Source organism: Lagopus muta, chromosome 1 (assembly GCF_023343835.1).
Source record: "Lagopus muta isolate bLagMut1 chromosome 1, bLagMut1 primary, whole genome shotgun sequence".
In the NCBI taxonomy this organism is placed as follows: domain Eukaryota; kingdom Metazoa; phylum Chordata; class Aves; order Galliformes; family Phasianidae; genus Lagopus; species Lagopus muta.
The window spans coordinates 70,685,014-70,709,930 of NC_064433.1; the positions used below are offsets into that span (position 1 = coordinate 70,685,014).

Below are 24,917 nucleotides of genomic sequence, written 5' to 3' on the forward strand. Positions count from 1 at the left end.
AAAAGTGACCAAAAACATTTTATTTGCGAAAATGGCAAAATGTGATTCAGTCAAAATGAAAGTGAGCGATCTTGAGAAGGCATCCTACTTTCCCTTTTAGTATGTTACTGACTTGTTCTCAATTTAGTTGTAAAACAGTCTTTCCTACATAGTAAGATTCCTAGTTTTAATTATTTCCCCATCCTCTTGGCAACTTTCCAAATTTGAGTACTACATGTGATTGGCAGGCTCCTGTTCAATATGCAAATAACTGGGAGGCTATTCATGTTATTGTAAAGCTTATCAGAAAGTGACAATTACTTTGGCCTCAGCAAGTTTCCCTCTCAACAGCTGGACTGCCTGAGTAAGGCATCTTTCTACAGATTTACTTACAAACTCATCAGTAAAATTCAACAGAAACTAACATTTTTCTTTTGGACCAAGAAAACTGTATAACTTCACAAAATAGGGCTTAACCATCATTTGTGGGGTTGTACTTTGCTGACCAAGACAACACAAGCTTATTTAAAAACAGACCTGGAAAAGCAGTATGCAGGATTACCCTAATCTCTAGCTCAGTGTACTAAGAGGAACTACACTTGTCAACAAATTCTCATGCAAACACACTGTGGGCAACGTGGAATACCTCAAGATAGCAGTTCAACCATTGGTCTTTCTTATTTTGGGAGAAGTGAAAATTAACGTATACAAGTAGGACAGAAAATACCAATGTTTCTTAAGCTGTTTCTCTTATCCTATAGCATTTGCTAAGCAAGTGTTCACATTAAGAAAAATTAATGGCCACATTCAATTAAAAGCCTATCTCATTGTGGCATAGCTTCTATGTGTACAGCTGTTAGCTGCAGCCAAATCACCAAAATTGTAGTTTAGCTTAATAACCTGTGACTTCCAGTTTCATTTCATCTGTATTTCTGAATAGGTCACTGAGCAAAATCTGCAAAAATAATTTCATACAACAGCTTCTGGATTCAAACTACAGCTGCCGTTGTACAGATGAAACTTTTCCACATGAGAACTTAGAACATGAAATTCAGCTGATCATTTCAGTCTTGAAACTAGTGCTGACATTAACAAAGAGCACACTGAAAAGTAAGTCAAGTCATTCTTACATACACTGACACGTTTAGATTTGTGGTAGACAAGAGGATCAAGTACAGTTGTACTCTGCGCTGAAAAGGATCTTCAGTTCTCCACAAAGCCTTCAGCGCTGCAGGACACCATAAGAAACTTGAGAACCATTAACAATACAAGTTTGCTTAAAAACTACCATACTGTTAATTTTTCTCTTGGAAATCTTATTCCCAAGAAAATGAGTTTACACTTACTTCCCCTCAGAAATTCTAATATTCAATTTCCTGTCCTACAGTTCTGATTTTTCTCCTATAGCTATCCAAATATCTAAGCTTCATTTGGAAGAGTAAAAGGAAAATGTAAGTCAATTAGTTTCAACAAATATAGCATTTGTTTTGCCAACACTCTTCAATATAGAAATTCTCTGGATTAACGTGTCAAAGTAGCGTATTAAAAAAGAAGTGTGAAGACATCTGCAATGCAGAAAATAACATGAGGGATACAAACAACTCTGATCACCCTAAGATATAATGCATTTTTGTTGCGCTTTCTTATACTCTATTAGATACTCTGGGTAAATTTGATTTTTTTCAAAGACAACAAAAATTGAAGGACTTGCCACGTTGTCCACACAACTATCATAAAGCCGAACCCCATCACCCGACTTTGCTGGGGGGCGAACATAGTCTGCCCTGCCTTTAGCATAATCTCCAACCAAAACACGAGCCATGAACATGGCAGTTGATTTTCCTGCAGACTGACAGTATCCATGAGAATAGGAAGCATCTCTAGCAAAGTAACTTCCTAGAAAATGACAAAGAAGGCATGGTTAAAAGGGATGTCTAAAAAAATGACCAAAAAAGTGAAAATTGAGCATCTCCTCATTTTTCAGGAGGAATTTAACCCAACTTTCAGGTCTCCTTTACTCAGCCTACATAACATCATATAATAATTTATTTATTCTTGCAAATGAAACAGCTACACCATAGAATTTCTATTTGGAATTTGTTATTGTAGGAATAATAGTTATAAAAAAAAACACAGCAAAACACACAAAATAAAAACAATATAAGTATTTGTGTGCTATTAAGAGAGGGAGAGACAAGAAAATGTGAAGACTTCCCACAGCCATACTGAGGGAACGCACACCTTCTAGTTCCCTGCCATGATTAAATGCCCTTTCCCTGTCAAGTTAAAATCATGACCATGAGCCTTCAGAAGATCTCACCTGTGGCAACAAGAGATTTTTGAAATCCCTAAATTAATTCCCTCAACACCCTGGGAAAGGGCATAGTCTTGAACAAAGCTCATTCTTGTCCTCTTCAGAGGGAAGAAAGATTCTAATGCCAATTCTTTTTTTTTTTTTTTTAATTTTGAAACTTTAATTGCCCTAGTGTCAGGGGAGTGTAAGATCTGATACACAGAGTCATATCTCCTACATACCCTTCCCATAGAGCTTTCCATTGCTCCCACAAGTTCTCCAGTCAAAGTTGTGACGGCAGATGTCTTCCAGGGGGCATCCCATGGTTCCGTGGAACAGAAGGCTTTCCTTTACTTCCTTCCCTCCACTTTGTCTCTTCATCTGCTCCTTTTGCCTAACAGAGAAAAAGGCAGTTAGAGAATGAACCACAGAAGGGAGAAAGGTGCAAATAAATAAATAAATAAATAAATAAATAAATAAATGTGCAGGATGTACATGTAAATACCAGCTGGATGAGATATTCACTCTACTTTCTCCTCTCTCAGCATGGGACACAGACTACCAGTATGATAAAAAACTACAAGACAAACAATCTACTGATACTACTGCCCATAAAATCTAGATAAAAATAGATGAAAGCCAGAATTAAGTAAGCACTGATACTACTACACACCTCAAAGCTTTTGCTCCTCTGAAGACTCCCACTACTTATGCTCCAGTGTCTCCTGTCTGTTCCCACACACCCCCAGATTCTGCACAGAGTGGAGGTCATACTGACCCCTAAGACTCTGTGCTTCAGTAAACCTAGATGTAGCTTGTTCTGCGTTCCCCTGGTAAACAGAAACTGCCATACATGAGGCCAGACATTCTACAAGAGGGAAGGGCTGTGCTGAAATGGGCATTCTGCACACACCTAACATTCCCTGTTATCATCTCTTCTGGTGTAACTCTCTGCCACCTGGAGCTCCTACCAGAGCTCCTCAGAAAAATCAGTTCAGCTGAGGAGACAGGAGATAAACTGGCCTTTTTCTCACCACTGAAGAACTTCATAATTTAGAGCCAGTACCAGACAGTGAGCTATGATCAGTAACAAAAGAGGAATCACAGTGGGAGACTTAACTATTATCTCCCATCACTGTAGCACAGCATCATGACTCTCCACAGCTTTTCAGAACCTTCTGAAGTAGATAACATAGTGATATTCTTCAGGAAGTTATCAGCTAAAAAGTTTACAGCCAAGTAGAGGGGAAATAGATCAACTGACTGAAATTTGTTTACGGACAACTTTGCAGCTATGTTAAACTCCGGTTAGCACAAACATCTCATTGGAGGAGGGCAAAAAGTACACAGTGAAGTGCCTAAGTTCTGCTAGATGAAAAGTTTTATCAAATTATGAACTTCCTGAATTGAGTCACTTTACAGGTCTAAATACGAAGCTCTTGAATACTAAGTATCTGTGCTTTTGTTTTAAACTAGACCACTGTTCTATGCAACAGCTCAGTCTGCTTGGACATTCATTTGAACATGGCCATTGTCCCTGCTGCCAGCTCTAATCTGCTGGTATGTATCTTAGCATAAATACTAAGAGTTTGATATCACTGATGCACATGTCGAAAAACAGAAAGGAGTTCTGCAAGACAGAGATCATTAACTTAAAGCATAAGGATTCATTCTCAGTGAATACTCAAGCAGATGTACTCAAGCTTTTGAATAAGCCTTAAAAAATCTGACTGGAACAAAGGGGCTCAAGTACATCCTTACCTTTGCCCACTTTTTTCCTCACACTGAATCAAACAGAATCATTGGGCTTGGTAGGGCCCTGTGTAGGACACCTGGTCCCACCCTTACCCAAGCAAAGCCACCCAGAGCAGGTTCACAGACCCACATCCAGCTTCTAAAGATCCCCAAGGAGGAGACTCCACAACCTCTGGGCAACCAGAGCTCTGTCACCCGCACAGCACAGAAGTGCTTCCTGACGTTCAGAGGGAACCTCCCATGCTCCAGTTGGTGCCCATTGCCTCTTGGGACCAACAGGTTTTTTAACAAGTACTTTGTATACTGTAATGGATAAACAGTTACAACAGAATGCACCTGAAACAGGCAATTACTGTTCTGACAATACACTATTCGACTCCACTTTGGATATCCTCATCCTGCTGTGTCACTTCACATCTTTCTGTCTCCTTCACATTCTAAGGAGTCATGCAGAAGACAGCTCCCCCTGGAGCATGGACAATCTTAAACTGATAGGTCTTAGCCACTTCATTTCACTCTTGAAACTGCCTCTAGGAAGGAAATACTAGTTAAAGCACAGGTGGCAATCTCTTTCCCTCCCTAGGACGTAGATTTAGAACATCAGTTCTTGGAAACTCCTTGCCTTTAAGGATGACAAAACAAATACTGACCACTGAAACACTTTCCAGAGGGATGGATTCTGAATCCTGAGTACTTTAATGATGATGTAGTTTGTCATAGTCTGCTCAAACTGCTTCTTTATTTCTTGGTATTCAGAGGAAATATTACTGATCTCCACTTCCTATAAAATATAAACCAAAGCAGAAGACATGAGGCTTCAGTTAGCTCATATTCCACACAGAAGCCTGTCTGCAGCAGATTGCATTCAGAATGGCCCTCCAAATAGGCCTCCAAACTATGCTTTTGGAGGCCTATTTAATGCTTTAAATTGTTGCAAATAATGAGGACAAACAATTAATGTGTAAATCAGTGTGTCACTCCTGCTCTGCAAGAACCCCTCACCTCTCTTCAGAAAGGACACTGAAAGTGAGGAGGTCAATTAAATATTTATCACCTCCAAGTAGGAGTTGACACTTGTAACCATAAATCCCAATGAAAGAGTAATCTCAGAAAGAAAACTTAGACTGATAATAAAATTAAGTACAAAGATATTTGATAACATTATTACTTGTTACACACACAATTTCTGAGCATCATAACTCCTTAACTTTTCAAAGATAAAAGTTGAAAACGTTAAAATATAGGCTTAAAAATAATTTTAAAAAGAGCTACATTTCTAAGCATAAGAGAGTAATTAAGATTCTAATAAGAATGTTGCAGTAAATACACTCTTAAATTCATCTTAATTAATTTTCCAATTTTGTCCTTCATCTTCTAGAATTGGTACTCTAACAGTGTAGACTGAAAATGCCTAATGCTAGCAGACTAATGTCATGTGGTAACGCTCCTCTTTATTGCTGCTTAACCAACTGAAAGTCACCTATGAGATGACGTATTTTAAGATGGAAAGCTGAGGTCATCCTAGGAGGTAACATGAGATCAATATTATCTTTCAGTCAAAAGATGCACATTTTAGAAGGCTGAGTTTGGAGAGAAGATAAAATAGGACTTAAATTTCACAGCTGCATATATATAAGGGAATGTTTCCCTAGACATCGTGTCCGGTTTGAGCATTCAGTACTTACTGAAGAAGAGGCTTATGACAGGAAAGGATCGCAAGGAGTAAAGAATAAAGTCAGCCGCACAAGGAAGAATTACTTTTCTGAATTTATTAAAAAGTTTTTACAAGGTTGAATGACATGTTGTCTATCTGTCCACACAAGAATATTTTGCAAATCCTGTTTACAATGCAACACAAAATAATTTGGACAAGATAGAATTTGCTATCTGCCTGCTTTTTAACAGAACAGTTCACCACCACCTGCAAGATGAAAATAACGTCAATATATTTTAGTACTACATCTGCTATGAATACATAAGAATTGTTCATGCAGACAGCAAAATGTGCTTTTGCTACGTAACATCTTTTGCTGAAAAACTGTAATCGTCCTGGGTAAAAGAGAGACAGCAACATGATACAAGGCCTATTGCTGTAAGACAGGTACTTCAATTATTTTACAATAGAATGGCCTATAAGCAACAAAGCCACTTCTATTTTGCACAGAATCTCCACGGAGATTGTTTTTATTTCCTCAAAGATGCTGATGAAGAGTAACACCACCTTGCTACTGCAAGTTAATGCTTCACAACAGCAGAACTTCTTAAGCTTCTTTCATCTCTAGACTTAAGGAGGAAAATTTAGAGAGGATAAGCATTTGCTAATCCACAGTCAATGGAGTGGAATTTCTTAAGCAGAGAAAGAATCACTGCTTAAGACACTGACAATAATTTATTATTAGCATATGACTGCACGAGTTCAGTACAAAAGGACATCAAACTTTGGTATTTCAGTAACTTAGGCTTTGGAAGCAAAACAGTTTCTAATAGTTACATTGACCCAAGTAGAACTAATGCTTAAAAAGTATATGGACAGACTTTTTATGATGCATCATCTCCCAACCTTGTTACAGCACAGCAATCTTCAGTTCTTGTCAGGATTCAGCAGCTGTATGAATACTAATCCTCTTGACACAAAAGCCTATTGCCTTCATCCCACATATTTCTCAGTTCTCCATTAAAGATGCAATTTAAACTAAGAAGTTCCAAGATAATAACAATTTATTTTTTATGTTTTTTGCCAACTGCTAACTCCACTCTATCTGCAAAACAAAGACAGGAGACTCGTGCCAATTTTCCAAATGGTGTTTGCTACTAATGTCTAATAAGCTTTTCATTTACACTACTTTCCATACAACTATGATATCACATGAATTACAGATTTAGACACTTCAACACTCAAAAAATAAGCAATGTTACCAAAGCAGAGCTGCTCTTTTTAAAGAAGGAAATTTCCTCCCTATCTCATAGGTCTTCCTTTTTATAATTGATCACTTTCAGTGCAGGGAAGCTAGCTGGGATTAAATGTCAGAGTCTGAAGAGAAGGGAATTCATCAAGTCGTAATTGTCAGATGTTACGATGGTCACCACACGCGTGCAGAATCCCAGCCAGTCCCAATATTACCTACTGCAAAAAAACATGCTTAGGTTCCCAGATAAATAACTTAATCTAGCTCAGGTTTTTATTTTTAGTAACAAAGAGTATTGAGGGCCTTTTTTAGATAGAGTTAACTTTTCCTTTCATATGAAAGGCACTCAGTTTACAAGGTAAGAGACAGTTTTCTTAGGTTCCAACTCAGCAAGCAAAACGAGCTGTAGGAAGCAAGATGGCTTTTTTTCCCCACATATCCCCACCAGTACCACCAGAGGTACCATGGATCTGCAGGTCACGTTCCAAAGCCTCTCACAATTCACCCCAAACATTTCAGAGTACACAAAGGAAGCACTAAGTACACACAATTCATAGACATATAAGGAACTGAGCTACCTATCTTCTGATTATTCTTTTGAAACATTCAAGCTTACATTACTCGGCTAAGCTACTAATAAGCAGTTAGCTGTCTCCTTCAGTAACTGTGACAGAGCTCAAGATATCAGAGGTGCAAGTCTTCAAAAGGTCTGTCTGCCTGGTTCCCTCGCAAACTCTTACTACTGAAATCAGCAGGTGCTAGACTCCTGAAATTTTCTGGAGTCTGGCAAAAGAAGGTTTGTTGTTTTTCTACTAATTGTGAAAATAACAACTATTTGAAGAAAGCTTACATATAAAGCAACTAATTGATTTTTTTCAGCAGAATTCTATTTAGACTAATTTGTTGTACCCACATTGCTAGAAAATAGTATTACATTGAGTAAGGCAAAATCCAACAGAAGAAGGTAGTAAGCATAAAGTGAAACATCCAAAGCAAAACTCAGTAACATAAACCAGCCCAAGGAAGCAAAGAAACACAGTATTTTTGGTTCTCATGCCACTCCAATGCAACAACACTAGGAAAATCAAGTGCAAGAAGAAAGAATAACAATGAATCTCTTTGTCAATCGAAAGTAGCTAGAAAGAATCCTCAGTCTGGAAACACATTACTTTTGTCCTGCCTTTAGGCATCAGTATGCCTGTGCCAACGTAGCTTGATCAGCATCACACAGGATTTTTTTTTAAGAGTCAACAAGTGAAGGCCCTCATGCTAAACCTCATGCACTGTTCCTTAATCAGGGTCAAAACCACTATATGAAAGAACAAATCTAACAGTGAAATGCATTTTTTTAGCATGCTGTAGGATTTCTCTGTGTTTTTCTTCCTAAAGGACAACTTCTTAGTATCACTACGATGAGTAATATAGAACAACTAAACATTTTTGGTCTTGCTGCACCAAATAGGTCCATAGACTTTGGGCTGGCAGATTCCCTTAAGTTCCCAGTCAAAACTTTACCCAACAACAATCACAACAGTATTAATATTGGATTTTTTTCTGCCTACACAGAAGGAGTTTGACCTCAGCCCAGCTTCTGGTGAAGAAGTTTTACATGCTTCATAGAAGCCCCTTGCTTAACTGGTCCATCAAGTTACCAAGGAAATTTATTAGTACAGTTTTGTCTTGAATTTGATGAGTTTTGTTTTTGCAAAAAACAAACAAACAAACAAACAAACAACGCAAAACAAATGAAGTTCATGAGAATTTGTCACCTTCTTCCTTCTTCTGGGCCTTTTAGAAGAGCATTTAGATCCTGAGTACAATCACTCAAGATACCATTATTATTCTTTTTTAGAATTTACCCAGTTACAATTTTACCCAGTTACAATACAAATTTACCCAGTTACAATAGTCTCTTCTATTCCTCCTTTTAATCATGATTTCAATCAGAATTGGGAAAAAAAAAAAAAAAAAAAAGGGGAAAAACAAGGAAGATACCTTGTATCCAAAGTCAGGCAGTGCAGATTGATCCCAGTGAGGTGGACAGGCTTGATTTGAAATAGAATCATCCCTCTGACCTCTTGCAAACAGAAAAAAAAAAAAAGCAGGTGTTACTAATTCTAGTCCTGCTATGAATATTCAAATTGTCAGTTTCCCCTTTAGCCAACTAATACATTTTAAAATAAACAAAACAAACCATAAAGTCACTGGGAAACTGCTTCATCCTATATGCTGGGCTACGTATGCTGACATTCAATTGTCACAGTCCTCTTTCATTTTCTAATTCAAGATATGGATGTATCTCAGAAATTAGGTGATACACAAAGAAGACTGTTCACAATATAATCAAGTGGATATGTTTTCTCTTAGTAATAGGTGAATTTTTTGCAAATTTGTTACCAACACTTACTGCCATTTTGCCTTATAATTACTTTTAAAACACAAATGAAGCAACTGAAGAGCATAATTTACCTTTCCTTTATCTTCTGCACTTCTTCATAAGACACAAACTTTGGTCGCCTGCAGACCTGTCTTTTTGTTTTGGAAGTGGTGTTTAATTGGGTCATTTCTAGACAGAAAAAGAGAAACAGAAAGGAAAAAAATGTAGTAAGTCCAGCAGATGGGGTCATTAATTCACGACAATCATTAACAAAAAATGGCGTATTTATTGTCCATTATATCTCCTGAAGAACAGTTGTACAAAACCTTTGTAAGCTTCTTATTCTTCTCTGAAACGCTGTTATTTACTCTGTGCCTACTTTGTTTGCTGCTCCCTTGTGTAATTTATGCTCTTCAAAAGTTGCTCCAGCAGTACAAAAAGACACCTTATTTTTAAGGGAATTACCTTACTTTAGATTTACCATGAATTCTTTGAAGACTTTCATCATTTAATTTCTGCTCCTATGTGAGTCTAGACAGCATCAATGAGTAAGCAGGAAAAGTACTTTTGCAAGGAATATCTTCATTTCCATCATTATCTCGCTCCCACTAAGTAAATCTGGTAACACTAGTAAAGTAAGTCATAGATTTGAAAAGCTGAGATAGCTTGCAAGTCATTCTTTGTAAAGCAGTTCATCTGTAAATAAGAACCTTCAAAGTGTGTACCTTTAAAACTGAGTTGGTAATAATACAAGCCAACTTGGAATTGTATACTGGTTTCTGGATCTGCCAGATACAAATTCTCAAGTATGTCAGATGATGGCGAATTCCCAATATTCTGTTCTCCCTTCAGGGGGGAAAAAAAAAAAGAAGAGAGAGAGAAAGAAGAGTAATTAGTAAACAGAGACAAAACTAGACCAGATAACTAGTATGGGTTAAGGGAAAGAGGGTCCAGTCAATAGTCTGGTCTAGTGTGATTACCAAACACAATACCAGACATGAAAATACATAATACTGGACATGCATGTGTCCCATTTAGATTTCCATAACAAGTATAGTTACTTAATGTACAAGCCAATGTAAAACGTTCCATTTAAGCCGCCTGTTGAAATAAACTTTGCCAGAACCACTATAAACATAATCCTCACATCTTTAGGTTAGATATTAGATATATTAGGAGGAAGTTTTTCACACAGAGGTTGGTGACGCACTGGAACAGGTTGCCCAAGAAGGCTGTGGATGCCCCATCCCTGAAGGCATTCAAGGCCAGGCTGGATGTGGCTCTGGGCAGCCTGGTCTGGTGGCTGGTGACCCTGCACACAGCAGGGGGGTTGAAACTAGGTAATCTTAGAGGTCCTTTTTAACCCAGGCTACTCTATGATTCCTCTGCCATTCCCACTTTCTCATTCCCTGAATCACTTTTGTGTTCTGCCAAGAAAACCATCTGTGCAGCTGCTAAGGAAGAAGAAGAGATGCCTTACTTATTTATTTTCCTGCATTTCTATGACTTGTACCCACTCCTGACACTGTTAATATGGTTAATACAATCAAGGACATTTTTGTAAAGCAAGCAGCCATTATCTATAAGAGAGCTCCTCACATATCAGCTGTCTTCCCCGTACTCACTGGCCTTGAAGGTTTTGGGTGCCAGGCTCAGCTCTTTCCTCCCTTCTGGACTGGAAGGTCCTGGGCATCAGATGAACATTTCCCTCCCTACCAGCCTTGAAATTTCCAGGCACCCAGCCAAACAGGATGCACTGTCTCAAACAACAGCACAGGGAAGCATAACAGCACACAGGCACTGTTTATAAAACCAAGCAGCTACAGGTCTTGAGCTGCTGCTGGACAGCAAAACCCATGATTCTTCATTGGCCTGGGACACCTCTGCCACCGTATGCTTCCTCCAAGGACTCAGTGAACAACTTCTACTGCTTTACATGTATTCCAAGTTTATTGCATGCCAAATGTTAAGAGTTGACCTGATCTGCAGAAGGTCAAGGTGATTAGAATAAACACTAAATAATTATCAGATATGCTGATTCTAAAATACTAGAGTATACTAATCAGAAGGTAATGCTTCCATGCCTTATTTGACGCTAAAATTAAAGCACAAGTATTTACTTAATCAACCTAGTTTGAGTCAAGGGAAGAGAAGAGGCTCCACACATTTCTTCAGGAGTGATTCAAAACACATGATGAAGAACACATGTACAGGATGTGGACTCACCTGTGTTCCATATTCAGTCCACTGGCCTTGGTCATTCTTCCAATACCAAATCCACTTTGTAGTCAGTACAAATGTGGGGTTTACAACAGATGATGGTGTAGAGAGGCGCCGAACCAAAGACGAGCAGCAGGTCATCGTCTGGAAATTAATACTCATATCTGCTATACTGTAAGAACAAATTCAGAAGTTTATTATAGTTACCAGTATAGATTTTATCCTCTAATCCTCAGATTAAATAGGTGCTATTTTCTTTAGTATAATCTGACTGTATAAGCTCAATGAGGCCTGAAATAGGAATATTTTCCACAGTACATGTGACAGCTCAGAAAATTGTTTCCAATGTTCAGAAGCAAACTATGGCCCATGAGGGACTGACTATCTTCTCTAGCACAAGCCAGATGACTGACTTTACAGACATGCTACAGGCACAAGACAGCAAAAGATATTTGTACAGTAAATAAATACACACAGCAATGTATCCCAGTAGAAAAATAAAAATTGGTAAGTACTTGACAGTTTGACAAAAACATCTGCAGCTTATCGCTCTGTTCTTTTGTCTGTGGTAACAGAGGACACAATCACAGCTGTGAGCTCTGGATATCATCTTCATTCCTGGAGCTACATGGACTTCTATTTCTCACAGGCTTGAAAAATTAACTCTTCCTCCTCAGGCAGGAAGGCTTTGATAGCAACCTCATCTGGGAAATGTTACTTGTGATTTGCACTATACAGCAGCAAATCAAAATATCTGCTGCCTTAAGAGGCAAGAACCAAAATAACAATGTCAAGGCCAAGCTTGTGGTCCCCTATCAATCCAGTCAACTTACAACATGGCTTTCAGAAAGGAGTTAAAGGGAAAATGAATGACCCTAGCATACATCCCCTTTAAAAGAAAACAAAAAAAAAAAAGAAAAAAAGAAAGAAAAAAAAGGCTGCCAGCACAAGGGGCCTTTCATGAAAGTTTTCTAGGCACATTCTAGATACTAGCTGTCTTAGGAAAGGAAAAACCATACGAAAGATTAGCTCCACACTGCTGTTAAGAGACCTAACCATTATTTAAAACAAGTTAAAATAGTCTAAGCCACGAATTCCACCCTCCTCTTATAACCCTGCTGAGAGTTTTAAATGCAAGATACCGGCACGTTATTCTTCAGAAGATAAAACCAGGGTAATATTTCCATGCAGCTACCTTTACTTTTTAAAAAGAAAAAGCAACTCATTTTGTACATCCTCACACATTATGAGAAGCTCACAAATTAGAAATTACGGAATTCAGGGATCTCTAAGAGGAAATCAAGAATTTTCTATCAGAGGCTCAAACACAGCACTTTAAGGAAGCAGTCTGCCACCAGTATACCTGCTGTTTTTTGGGTCACAATAGGCCTTTTCAATTTCTTCCATCATGGATAGGTCATTCCAGGTGATCCCATTATATACTTGCCATCTGTATGGCAAATGGTAATGAACTGATTTGCATTGCTCTGTAACAAGATCAGACATAGTTAAGAGCTCTGCAACCACAGAAGAGCCAGACAAGATGAGAAAAAAGGAACACTTTTTTACACTCTTTGGTATGAGCAATAAAGACAGATCACTGTAACTAGAAATGCATTGGAACAACAGAGGTTTTGTGTTTCTCTGGTCCTATCTAGGAAAGCAACGTAAGCACTCATACTGTCAAGCACATTTTAAAAAACAGTTCACAACCTTCTCTTTGCTAAGACACTGCCTTGGCAGCTGGGAAAGCAGTGCCACAGACTGCAAGTTTGTGTTTATGCGTCACATTATCATATTTCTCAGCTGTAAAAAGTCAAGTCTATGGGTGCATAAACATTAGCATTCCAATATATTTGTTTCTCATTTCCACTAGCTCCTTAGAGATGATGGGCTGGTTAACAAAATGGATCGTTGAAGGCCTGAACCTTTTCTTCAGGTCCACCTCAATTAATAAGACAGCATAAAGGACTGCAATACTCTAAAGAACATCCTGCAAAAGAGACTCTACGTTCATCCCTGAACAGGCAGCACTCTGCCCTACCTACCAGACTGCTAGGCACTATTGAAATTCATGAAATCATAGAATGGCCTGGGTTGAAAAAGACCACAATGATCATCTAGTTTCAAACCCCCTGCTATGTGCAGGGTCACCAGCCACCAGACCAGGCTGCCCTGAGCCACATCCAGCCTGGCCCTTGAATGCCTCCAGGGATGGGGCATCCACAGCCTCCTTGGGCAACCTGTTCCAGTGTGTCACCAACCTCCGTGTGAAAAACTTCCTCCTAATATCTAAACTAAATCTCCCATCTTAGTTTAACACAATTCCCCCTTGTCCTATCACTATCAACCCATGTAAATTGCTGCTCTGCTCCTCAGAAAATGGGAATGCAACAACTTCAGTTGCCTTGCATGCAAGATCTGCAGCAGTTACACATACCTTTACACAGAACAAGGAAGACTTCTAATTTTTCTTATCTATGGAATATTATCTATATATATTATATCTATATATTTCATCTGTGCTTTTAATGTATTTAGGTCTGCACATTTTAGTGCTTATCATCCCTGTAGGAGCACAAGCCTCCCATCCTTCCAGGCCTCCCTGTCAAGGCAGATGCTCTATACTCCACATCTGAGCAGGGACCAAGCCTCTCATTCACAACTTTTGAGCCAAACATGGTATGGCCAAACACACTAATTCTCCAGGCTATTTGAGTTTAGCTATTTGGTGGTCACAGTAGAGTTGCTTTGAGCCTGGGTGCATAATTCATAGAATGCATATCCAAAAGTTCATAACCTTGAAAGCCAAGTTTCATCCTAAAAAAGCAGAGAGAGCCTGAGACATGTGATACAAGACTGGGGTAGCTGCTGCACAGAACTAAAAAATTTCATCATTCTTTTCCCTTAATGTTTCTGATCACAGAACATACGGCAACTAATCACAGTTATTAAGTCATTGTAATTCACTCCTTCCTTCCTTTTTTCGATTTCTCTGTTGATAGGGATGGAACATATCCTTTCTTGAGAGCATTATGCTTAAGTTAACTTAAAAACTTGTAGACAAAACTATACTTGGTCTCTCTTGGCCAGATTTCATTTTTATGGTTCATAAAATATTCATAAAATATACCATTTATTTTTCAAATACTGGCTCTCTTCCAAGCAATAGTGAAAAAAAGGTATTATAAAAGCCCTAGAGTGGGAAAGAGTATTTTACTCATCTCATTCAGAAAGGATCTTCTGAAGGAAGAACTGCATATTTATATCAAATGCACTACAGAAATGCTAAACACATCCAAATATCTGAGACCAAACAAACAATTATCAAGCAACTTACTATTCACTTCCTAAGTGAAAAGTGACAAAGTGACCAGGTGGCCAGAAAGGGAGTAGAACTTCAGAAATTGACTGGACAAGTTGACCACAAGAAAAATCTAATGATACCTCTTCAAAACCAAGGAAACTTAAGTCACTTGAGGGTTAAGAGACTGTTCTGGGACAGTCTCTGAGTACAAATGCTTATATTTTCCATAGACCTTTTTTAGTGGCCACAGCCACAGACAGAGGATGGATGAAAACCATTTTTATCTTAGCTGGTATAACTACTGTGTTTTCTTAACATTCTGTAACATCACTTTTTAAAGTACTTAACGGACAAGGAATGTGGCCATTATCAGATGTACACAGAATACAACAGGAACAAAGGAGAGGAGAGAGGGTTTACGTGTATCCACCTGACTTCACTCTGATAATGTTTGCAGTTTTCAAAGGATTTGTTAGTGACTTACAAAGCAAACAAATGAGAAGACACAATCACCACTGCCAGTCCTGAGATGCTGACACTCCACATGCCACCATACTCTGAGCCATTGAGTGGGCAGCACCTCTGCATATAATACACTCCAAAGATACTTCATATAAGGCTTACCGTTATGTTTGCAGTACTTCCAGACATAGAACAAGCATATCTCGTCACACTTATCTTCTTTATTGTCCTTCAAAGAGCTTGCAGAGGAATCATCTTTTTTACCTACAACAAGAAACACATCAGTCCTTTCATCCTTCTGAAACTACAGCTCCAAAAGAAAGGTGTTGCATTTACCATTTCATCCCATAATTAACAAGAAGTTGACTGTAGTAGCCAAGTTAAACACTTCCAGGATATGACTATCTCAGTATTAAGAGTTAGGACTTTGAAGCCAACACTCTTCTGTCCAGAAGGGCAGGACATTTAAGTGTTCCTATTCACATGATAGAATGTGTATCAACACAACTGACAAAGCTATATCCATTCTCTGGGAACAGAAGGTAAGGAAAGGTTTTCACACACCTACAATAATATGTTGTTTCTAGGAAGGAAGCAAATAGTCCAGAACAGTATCAGAGATCAGTCTCAGACTGCTCCCCAGACTGAACACACACGTATTATGCTGCTCAGTGCTTGGACAGAAATATCAGTATTCCCTTGAAGGCTGATACTCTGATTTTCAACATATAGGTAGGGTAAAGACATAAGCTCCTTTCCCATCATCAAAGGAACAGTAAGACTGTATATGAAATCAAATCCCAATTAGAACCACTGATTTAAAGATGGAGGGTCAAAAACCATACCTTCGACTTTACTTCTGGTGCCTGTTAGCAAGTGAAGTTTGCTCTGATGAGTTTTGTTGCTGCTGGGATCTGCATGAGAAGGCTGAATGAATAGCACTGTTGGACCAGAACATCAGCTAGCCTGCAACACTCAATTTGTGCATTGACAATTATGTCCATCACACATCATTTTACAGGGCACTCCACTGCTGACAGATCAGCAGTAACAGTTACAAATCCCAGCTAGTCATATTATAAACAGCCACCCAGTAGCAATATTGCATGCAATAGGAACACAGCTCTCCCTCCCACATGACTTAGCCAGGACTCCATTCCTGAAGGCAGATCAACAGCAAGAGGAAAAAAAATGCATCTGTTGCAAGAGGGAAAAACAGGAAAGATGATTCCATGTGGAAGAAATTGGTACTTATTTAGTCACCTTCTGAAGTTGGCACATGCACTGTGGAGACCTCAGCTGTTTCAAAAGATGGCTTCTGTTCTTCGCTACTTTTATTTGTTAGGTTTTCCTCTGAAGTTTCCCTTGGTTTGTAGACAGGATGATGGTGATAAGCTGTGAGTTAAGAAAAAAAAAAAAAGGCTCCTACTTCTGTCAAACTCAAAATTCTACTTAAACCTACTTTTTCTTACAACTTACGTTTTTCCTTTTTGTGGAGCTCCGCATGTTTATGATCATATATATTCTGGATGTTTAAAGCCATCTTCTCATCAATGCCTCCATTTTTCAACAGTCTCAGTGCATGGGAATCCAAAAAGTTATGGGACCTCTTGCATGGAAAAAATTTACATCCACCATGGAGAAAGTGTCGACAAATATGAAGCTTGCTGCAGTTGTATGTCTCGCTGCATCTATTAGACTTGTTGTTGTAAAATTGGCAGACCTAGAAGCAAGCAGGATAGATACAATATAAAACAGAAAAACGTATTAGAATCCATTTTTTAAATTTTCTGCCTCCACAGCAGAAAAACTGACTAAAACATATGCATTCTCTGTGACTACAGTAATCTGACCAGATTTCTTGCAGAGAACAGCAGGCATGAGAGTGAATTCATGCACAGTTTCACCCAAGAAGAAAAAGAGAAGAGCCAATCCAACAAGCACTAATTTTTGGTACTCCTGAGCAAGACAGTTACATAAGAGCTTACCAGTTTAGTTACTCCTTTTAAAAACAAATAAATAAAGAACAAAGAACAAGCTTTGCCATGCAAATATGTATATAGGGTCAAATGTGGTGGTATTTCACTGAGCTAAAACTGTCTTTTTGAAAAGATTGCACTTCTAAAAAAGGATAAGAAGTACACTCTGAGATTAGAGATTTATATATTTAAGCTTAGCTGTGGCACAAAATATTACTGGGGTCCTACAGTGCATATTGGGTGTAGGTGTGGAATTGCTGGAAGCAAGGGGGGCCACAAGAGAGACCTCTCTGGGAAGAAGCCAGGGGCTGCTCACTGCCAGATACAGATGGTTTCAGTGGACCCACCATAGGACACAGCTGAAGCCAAGCTAGTGACAATGCTAGGAAAATGTATTTAACGAATGGCAGAATGCAACACTGCAACACAGTGAGAAAGAATCCCTGAGACACTTGCGTCAAGAGAAGAAGGAGCCACAGCAGGCCAGAGCAGAGATTCCCCTGTATCCTGAAGAGATCACACTGGATCAGGGGAAAGCGTGAAGAGGCAGGAATGGCAGAGAAGGAATGTTAAGGTCTGATCCCACAACCCTCATCCCCATGCACTGCTTGGGACAGAGGTTCAAAGAGATAGGGAGACTGGAAATGGAGGAGTTGGGTCTGGGCGAAAGGGTAGGGAGCATGTTGTTGTTTTAGCTTTGTCTTCATCAGCACCAAGTAGCAACACATTAGATAATACTCCCCACGGTAAGTTTGACATGCCCATGACAGTAACTGGTAGATCTCTCTGTATTTATCTTGATCTATGAGCTTTTAAGCTTTCTCATGTTATTTTCCTCATCTTCTTGAGCAGAACAAGAGAGTGGCTGGAGGGCACCTGGACTAGGCCAATACACTACACAATATTAAAAATGTTTGTATGCTGTTACTGGCTATGCTATTCTTATGTCCAGGTTTGTGACAGACAAATACTAATTGATCTTGCTTAACATATTTAATTTTAGGCCTCTGCCCTGGCTACAGCTGTCTTCCCCAGTAAAAGCACACAACTGACAGTGCAGAAATGACACAGAAGTGGGGAAAGAGACCCTTCAACTCCCATATTGTTTCATTCTGGTAATGAAATCCTATACTGATGTGTATCTGTTAAATGTTTTAAAGTTCCATTTTATTGTTGTAAGGTCTAATAAAGATAAAATTGCATAGGATGTTCACAGAATCACAGCATGGCTGAGGTTGAAAGGATCTCTGGGTCCACCTGACCCAATCTCTGCTCAAGCAGAGCTACCCAGAGGAGGGCCCTCACACTCATGTGCAGACGACTTTGAAAGATCCCCAAGGAGGAGACTCCACAGCACAGAAATGCTTTCTAGTGTTCAGAGAAAGCCTCTTGTGCTCCAGTTTGCGTCCACTGCCTCTGGTCCTGGCAAAGGACATCCCTGAAAAGAGCTCATTTCTGATCTACATGCACCTTCCCTTCAGGTGTTTGTAAGCAATGAGATCTCCCTGGGTCTACTCTTCTCCAGGCTGATCAGGTCCAGCTCTCTCAGCCTCTGCTCATAGGAGAGATGCTTAAGTCCATTCACCAGTTTCATGATTCTTTGCTGAACTTCTTCCAGTACCTCCTTCTCTCTCTTATACAGGCAAAACAAATTCTGAACCTGTTTTTAGCTTACGTATTCATCACTGCAGAGGACCACAGTGGAAGACACTGTAAAGAGAAGACAGTGACTTCACACAAACCTATGCAACATTTACCTGCGGGGATTGGCTGTAGAGGCTCGTGTGACATCGTTAAGCAACAGCCATTCAGCAGGAGTGCAAGCCATGACCATGGACTGCCTTTAACAGTACAACCTGTACATACAGTTTCTAAGAGCACACTCCACGGAGACGGAAAACAGCACAATGCTTGTTCAGTGAACCTTGGCGTATCATGGCAATCAGGGGAAGTCCCTGATGACTGGAAAAAAAGGCAATGTCACAAATATTTTAAGAAGGGTAGAATGGACAACCCAGGGAACTACTGACCTGTCAGCCTCACCTCTGTTCTGTGATCTTCCCCTGCACAGAGATCCTCCTGAAAGCCATGCTAAGGCACATGGAAGACAGGGAGGTGACACAAGACAAGCAGAATGATTTCACCAAGAGAAAGTCCTGCCTGACCAGCATAGTGGCCTAGTATTTTAGAAAAACACTACGGAGATGTAAAGAATAGCAAGAGTGTTGAACCTCACTGTGGATGGGGATTCTGCACAGCATAATACAGCACCTCTAAAGAGGTTTGTCTGATGCTGTACTTTAGTGGGTTCCCACAGCACCAGAAGGGAGACATAAGATTTGTCCTTCTTATAACCATTACAATAAACTCCAAAACCAGAAGAAAGTATTGCCCTAACTACATTGGGAATGCATTATTTAGCTGCAGCAGGAAAGCAAACTACCCCCTGCATTTGCCAGAAAAAGAAGAGGCTGAGAGAGGGTGATGGAAAATACAAGAAAATCCTGATTCTGGACTACATTCTAATTCAGACCACAGAAAAAAAATATATTCCTTTTACCTGAGGATTTTTGTTTGTCAGCATGCACAGACCCAGTTAGCATTTATAAACACGAACAGCAAAGCAGGCTTCTACACCTTCACCTCAACTCTTGGGTTTATAAATGGCTTGCAACGGGCTGCAACAGCCTGCACTGTTTCACTCCATAACAGAAGTTACAGTGCTCTATTGGAAGGGCCAATTAATGATGTTCACAAGCAATGAGATCTGAACAGATAGTTTTTGAGTAGTAATAGCTATCATTGACTATTTGCTCATTTATTACTACCTGGGAGTAACTAAACAAGAGACACATAAGTTTTAGATGCAGCTGAGATAGATAAAGATTATTATGCCTCCTTGTTTGTCACCACTATGCTCCTAAAATGTGCCAGCAAAACATACTTTAAAATACTACAAAAAATGCTCTATTCACTTGAAGTCCATCGCTGTCAAAGCAGAAAGAAAGAAAATAATAGAACTGTTAGGATAACATCTGTGGAGACCATAAATTCCAAAAGACTAGAGCAAAGGCAGTGCTCTGCTCATTTGTTAACCAGGAACAGCTGTAGGCAGAATAAGATACAATTGGCTTTTGAAATAGAACCTCGATTGCACTGCCAAGAAGGAGACTGGATTGTTCAGCCAAACTTAACAAAATCAATTAATTGCATAAAAAACAAATAAAGCTCTGTAGGAAATTTATGTACAAAAGCCTTAGCGCACTTTGGAGAGGGCGGATTTTACACAGAACTGACTGCTGTCGGTTGGTCATTTTCTCATGATTTTTTTCTCATGCCTGTGAGCATCAAAATATGTAGGTTGGACACCGAAAGGGGCACTCACTTCCCAGACTCTACTATCTCTAGGCTAAGAGCCAACAATTTTTTTTTTTGCTGGCTATTTTTTGTAAGGCCTTTTATACCTTCTAAGCATGTATGATGATTGTGAACTTTGACCTCCATCTTCCTTACGTGACCATCTGTAAATCTCTGGTGAATTTGCTTACATTTTTTGTTTGCTTGCTTTGAGTAAGTCTCTGGCTGTGCTTCTGCACTAACAGAAATAAGAATAACACACAGAACAGAATGGAACTTTATTGTCAACTTCCTGCTCTTTTCCGCTGACAAGTAATACATGACACGTCCTTACCTAAGCGTAGGTCTTCTGGTATTTAAGCAGACAAAATCCTCCTTGATATTTAATATTATTATTTCTGTCATGGTTTTTTGGGTTGTGGTTTTTTTGTGGTTTTTTTTTTTTTTTTTTTTTTTAACATCTATAGTTATCAGTACATGGCACTTTTACACGTCTTACACTATATTATTTCTTCTGATGCTTTCACACACAGCCATTCCCATTTATAGTTAATTCAAGCCAATCTTTATATTTCTGATTAACTTAAGAGCTTGAAATTAATATCAGTTCTCTGTCTTCTTTCTTGCCCTTTCCCATTCCATATAAACAAAAGCTTAAGTAATCAGTACAACTCACATCAGGAAGAAGGAAAGGGTCATTTTGGAGAAGCAGGATTCGCAGCTCACTCTCACTTAGGCGAGATAACTCATGAGTCTTCAGAACTTTTTTGTTCTCTGCACTGGTGATGTCATGAGAGTACTTACAATCTCTGCAAGAAAATGGACAGAAACAACAGATGTTTCAAGTCAAGTTGATTTAAAGAGCCTCAGGTAGTGTGCAACTTCAGAAAAAACATGGACAGAAAGGCACTTTGGCAAAAGTCTCTGTGAACAAGTAGATAGTCTCTGTCACTTCATAATAAGCTAGATTATGAAACAAGCAGTATAAGCACTGTGAAATACAGTTGTTTTATTATACTAATTTTAAACATAAATGTAGATAGACCATTTATCAGACAGCACAAACTCAAAACCGCTTCTGTATGCAGCAGACCAAGTCACACAATCTGACTAGCTGGAGAGAATACTGATTTTAGAGGATATACATCAGCTAATGGTTGAAGTAGCAATGGCCTTGATTTTACGCATGCAAGAGATTGTTGTCCTAGGGGTGGTATGTCAAGAATGTTGCAACAGTTTGAGAGCCCCAGATAAAGAGATAATGAAACTAAACACAAGTGGGAAGTTAAAAAAAAATTTAAAGAAGTTAATGAACTCCAAGTTTTGGATGAAGATGATTAAACAGCACTAGTAAAAATGTTGGTGCCAATTAGTAACCCAGGACAAACCTGTTAAGAGAATATAATTACAAAGTGGGGGAGATTATAATTTCTTTGCATCTCTTTGAAAATATATTTCAATGTCACTGATAGGAAAAGAAACATGGTTTATATTTATAAAAATGTGGTAAAATAGTTTCCTGACTTCTCGCTCTTCAAAAGCATGATTCAATATTCAATATAGCATTACCATTAGGTATACTCAATAAAAGAGCCTGCTACTCTATCAGGCTTGCATTTCTGCTTTGTTTATCCTGTTAGCCCCTAGTTAACTAGTGAAACTTCTGATAACATTTTACTTCATGCTGTGTTTGATCCATCTGCAACAGACTTTTATGCAGACATTTCACCACCACTCCCATGTGTCAGTGCATTTCTTTGTAAGAAAATAAATAAAAATGCAAGGTTTGAGGGGCAGAAATAAACTATTTTTGGTCTGGAGAAGTGGTTTCCTAAGGATACTGGATTCTGCAGCCACTTGATTAATGGCTATGAAAGTAGTGGAACTGCAGATTACCCCAGGTGAGAGCCAATCAGTTTTCCCTCACAGCTAGCGTCACGTTCCACCAGCAGTCACATGGTGATCTGTCACCTGAACACATATTTCTAAGTCAAAGGTTGAAATGAAATAGTCTACAAATATTAGTGATGAATAATCAACTGTGTTAAGTAATACATTTATTAAAAAAAGAAAGCTACTGTTAGGACAGATGCAAGTTAAAAACAAGTTCAATTTGAATAAAACCCCTGATATCTCTGAACAGGAAGACTCCAGTACAGACAAATTTCTCTCCAACAAAAGAGGATGCAAGATCTAGAAGCAAGTCTTGACTCTTTCCTATCAATTAAAAATGATTCTGTTTCGATCCATGTGGTCCACTCTTTCTGTCCCCTCATTTTAACCGATCTCCCTTCTTTCCAGGTCCTTACCCTGAAAGGCATTTTCTTCTGTTTATCTGTTATTAATACACAAAAGCAATGTTACATGCACAGCACTACTGAGAGGGCAGAACAGCTCATTGTTGCAGCACTACAAAGGAAATCGTTGCACTTTTTAGTTCATACAGTGGTAAGCCAACATATATTCAAATGTATCCTATGTAACCCTAACTTACTGAGTCAGCAAAGCAACAGAATTTTATCATAGAATCATAGAACGGCCTGGGTTGAAAAAGATCATAATGATCATCTAGTTTCAGGCCCCCTGCCAGGCCAGGGTTGGCAACCACTGGACCAGGCTGCCCAGAGCCACATCCAGCCTGGAATCTGCTATTCTGCTTGTACCATTTGCAGACACAAAAGGTCCTTTCCCCCCAGCTCCTTCAGCTCTGAGTGCTGAGGAATTATTTGGTGGAGCAGAATAGCAAGAGGCCTGGCACAGCACCAGGCAGCAGAATGAGTGAGATGCAGCTCACAGGGGTGTGGCAGGACAGTCTGTAGGAGATCGCTGCTGCTGTGGATTCTTGTCAAATGCTTTTGATTTTCATTTTTGCATTTGTGGGTTTTTGGGTTCCCCCCCCCGCTTACTTTAATTTCTTTTTGCAATAGGAGCCACCTTCAGCTAGCCTGGAAAATAAAGAGACTGTTCCCAGAAGGGCCGTGCGGCCAATCCTTCCTTCAGTGAGGCAGAACACAGAGAGCGATGCCAATAGGAAGTAGGTACTGGCTGCTACAGATACGGCTGTGAGCAAAGCGGTGAGTTTCCGCGAACATCAAGCGCTCCTAACTATCGAGATTAACAACAGATGGCACGCAAACACTTGGCTTTTTCCTTCGGAAAGAAACATTTCTGAGTTATTTCAGCGATAGAGGGGAGAAGCCCGCGGGAGGGATCCCTGCCGCCACCTCACCTGTCGCGCCGGCCGCACCTGCCCATAAGGTGCAGCTTGCAGAGGTGCAGGCGGTCGCAGCCCTCGCACTGCTTGCGCGGACAGACCCGCACGGCCGTCAGGGCCAGCACCTCCGGCTCTTTCCTGGAGCCCGTCAGCAGCAGGAAACGCTCGGGACCCGCCGCTTGCAGAGTCTCTCGCAGCTGCTGCTCCGAGAGGCCGACGTGCTGTTGGAGTTCTGCGAGCCCCAGCCGCCCACCCTTGACGCACAGGGTCTCGGTGAGGTAGCTGCACACCCCCGGGTCGAGCATGGCCGCCTCTCCGCCTCAGCCTGCCTCGGCGTGGCGGGACGGGACGGGACGCGGCAGGAATCGAAACTGAAGGCGCGGGGCGGAGCGGTCGAGGGGCACGGATCCGCCTCCTGAGCGCTTTCGTGTTTCTGTTTGTTAAGGGAAAAAAAAATCTTTGCGTGCTCACATAATCTCAGCGTTCACGCAACAGTGCGGCTACTTCCCTTCCCCCAGGCTGGCAGTTAGATACTTACTTGTTAATACCAGCGGCCACGGTTGTGTCCCTGCAGAGGGTCTGAAACTGAGAAACGATTCCTGCTAATGCTGACATAGGGCTGGGGAAGGAGAAGGGGTTGTAAACTAAAGGAGATTAAATTTAGATTAAATGTCAGGGAGGAGTTTTTCACGGGGAGGGTGATGAGGCGCTAGCATGGGCTGCCCAGAGAAGTTGTGGATGCCCCATCCCTGGAAGCGTGCAAGGCAGGCTAAGTGGGCCCAGGGCAGCCTGGCTTAGTGTTTGAGCTAGTGTTTGGAAGCTCTGCCTGTGGTGGGGGGATTGAACTGGATGATATTTGATGTCCCTTCCAACCCAAGCCGTTCTGTGGTGCTGTCTTTCTACAGCTGTGGTGCAGGCAAAGTGCTGCAAGCAGTGGATCAGAAAGGGCTCAGTGTTAAAGCCATATGAGACCGAATTCAATCTTCAGACTCTTTGGCAATGCAAGCCAAAAGAAAAGTAAACACCATGTACATGCTCTACATCAGGAAGTTACCCTGAAAGAAAAAT

At 40.0% G+C, this 24,917-nt stretch overlaps 1 protein-coding gene across 4 annotated transcripts; it reads right to left on the minus strand.

Annotated features, from left to right (window-relative positions):
- Positions 1–24,239, minus strand: LOC125696586 (zinc finger CCCH-type antiviral protein 1-like). 4 transcript variants are annotated; one of them, XM_048952395.1, is made up of 14 exons: positions 23,865–24,239; positions 21,312–21,444; positions 16,779–17,022; positions 16,563–16,694; positions 16,145–16,213; positions 15,462–15,563; positions 12,894–13,017; positions 11,537–11,702; positions 10,036–10,156; positions 9,403–9,499; positions 8,929–9,010; positions 4,678–4,808; positions 2,515–2,666; positions 1–1,875 (listed from the first exon to the last, which is right to left on the minus strand). In XM_048952395.1, the coding sequence occupies exons 1-14, from the start codon at positions 24,152–24,154 to the stop codon at positions 1,592–1,594; spliced, it is 2,127 nt and encodes a 708-aa protein (XP_048808352.1). In that variant the 5' UTR covers positions 24,155–24,239; the 3' UTR covers positions 1–1,591. The 4 variants fall into 4 exon arrangements, with proteins under 4 accessions (XP_048808352.1, XP_048808356.1, XP_048808368.1 ...); XM_048952399.1 differs by lacking the exon at positions 4,678–4,808 and having other exon boundaries at positions 1,762–1,875; XM_048952411.1 differs by lacking the exons at positions 1–1,875; positions 2,515–2,666; positions 4,678–4,808 and adding an exon at positions 4,839–7,148.
- Positions 24,240–24,917: the final 678 nt, after the last annotated feature.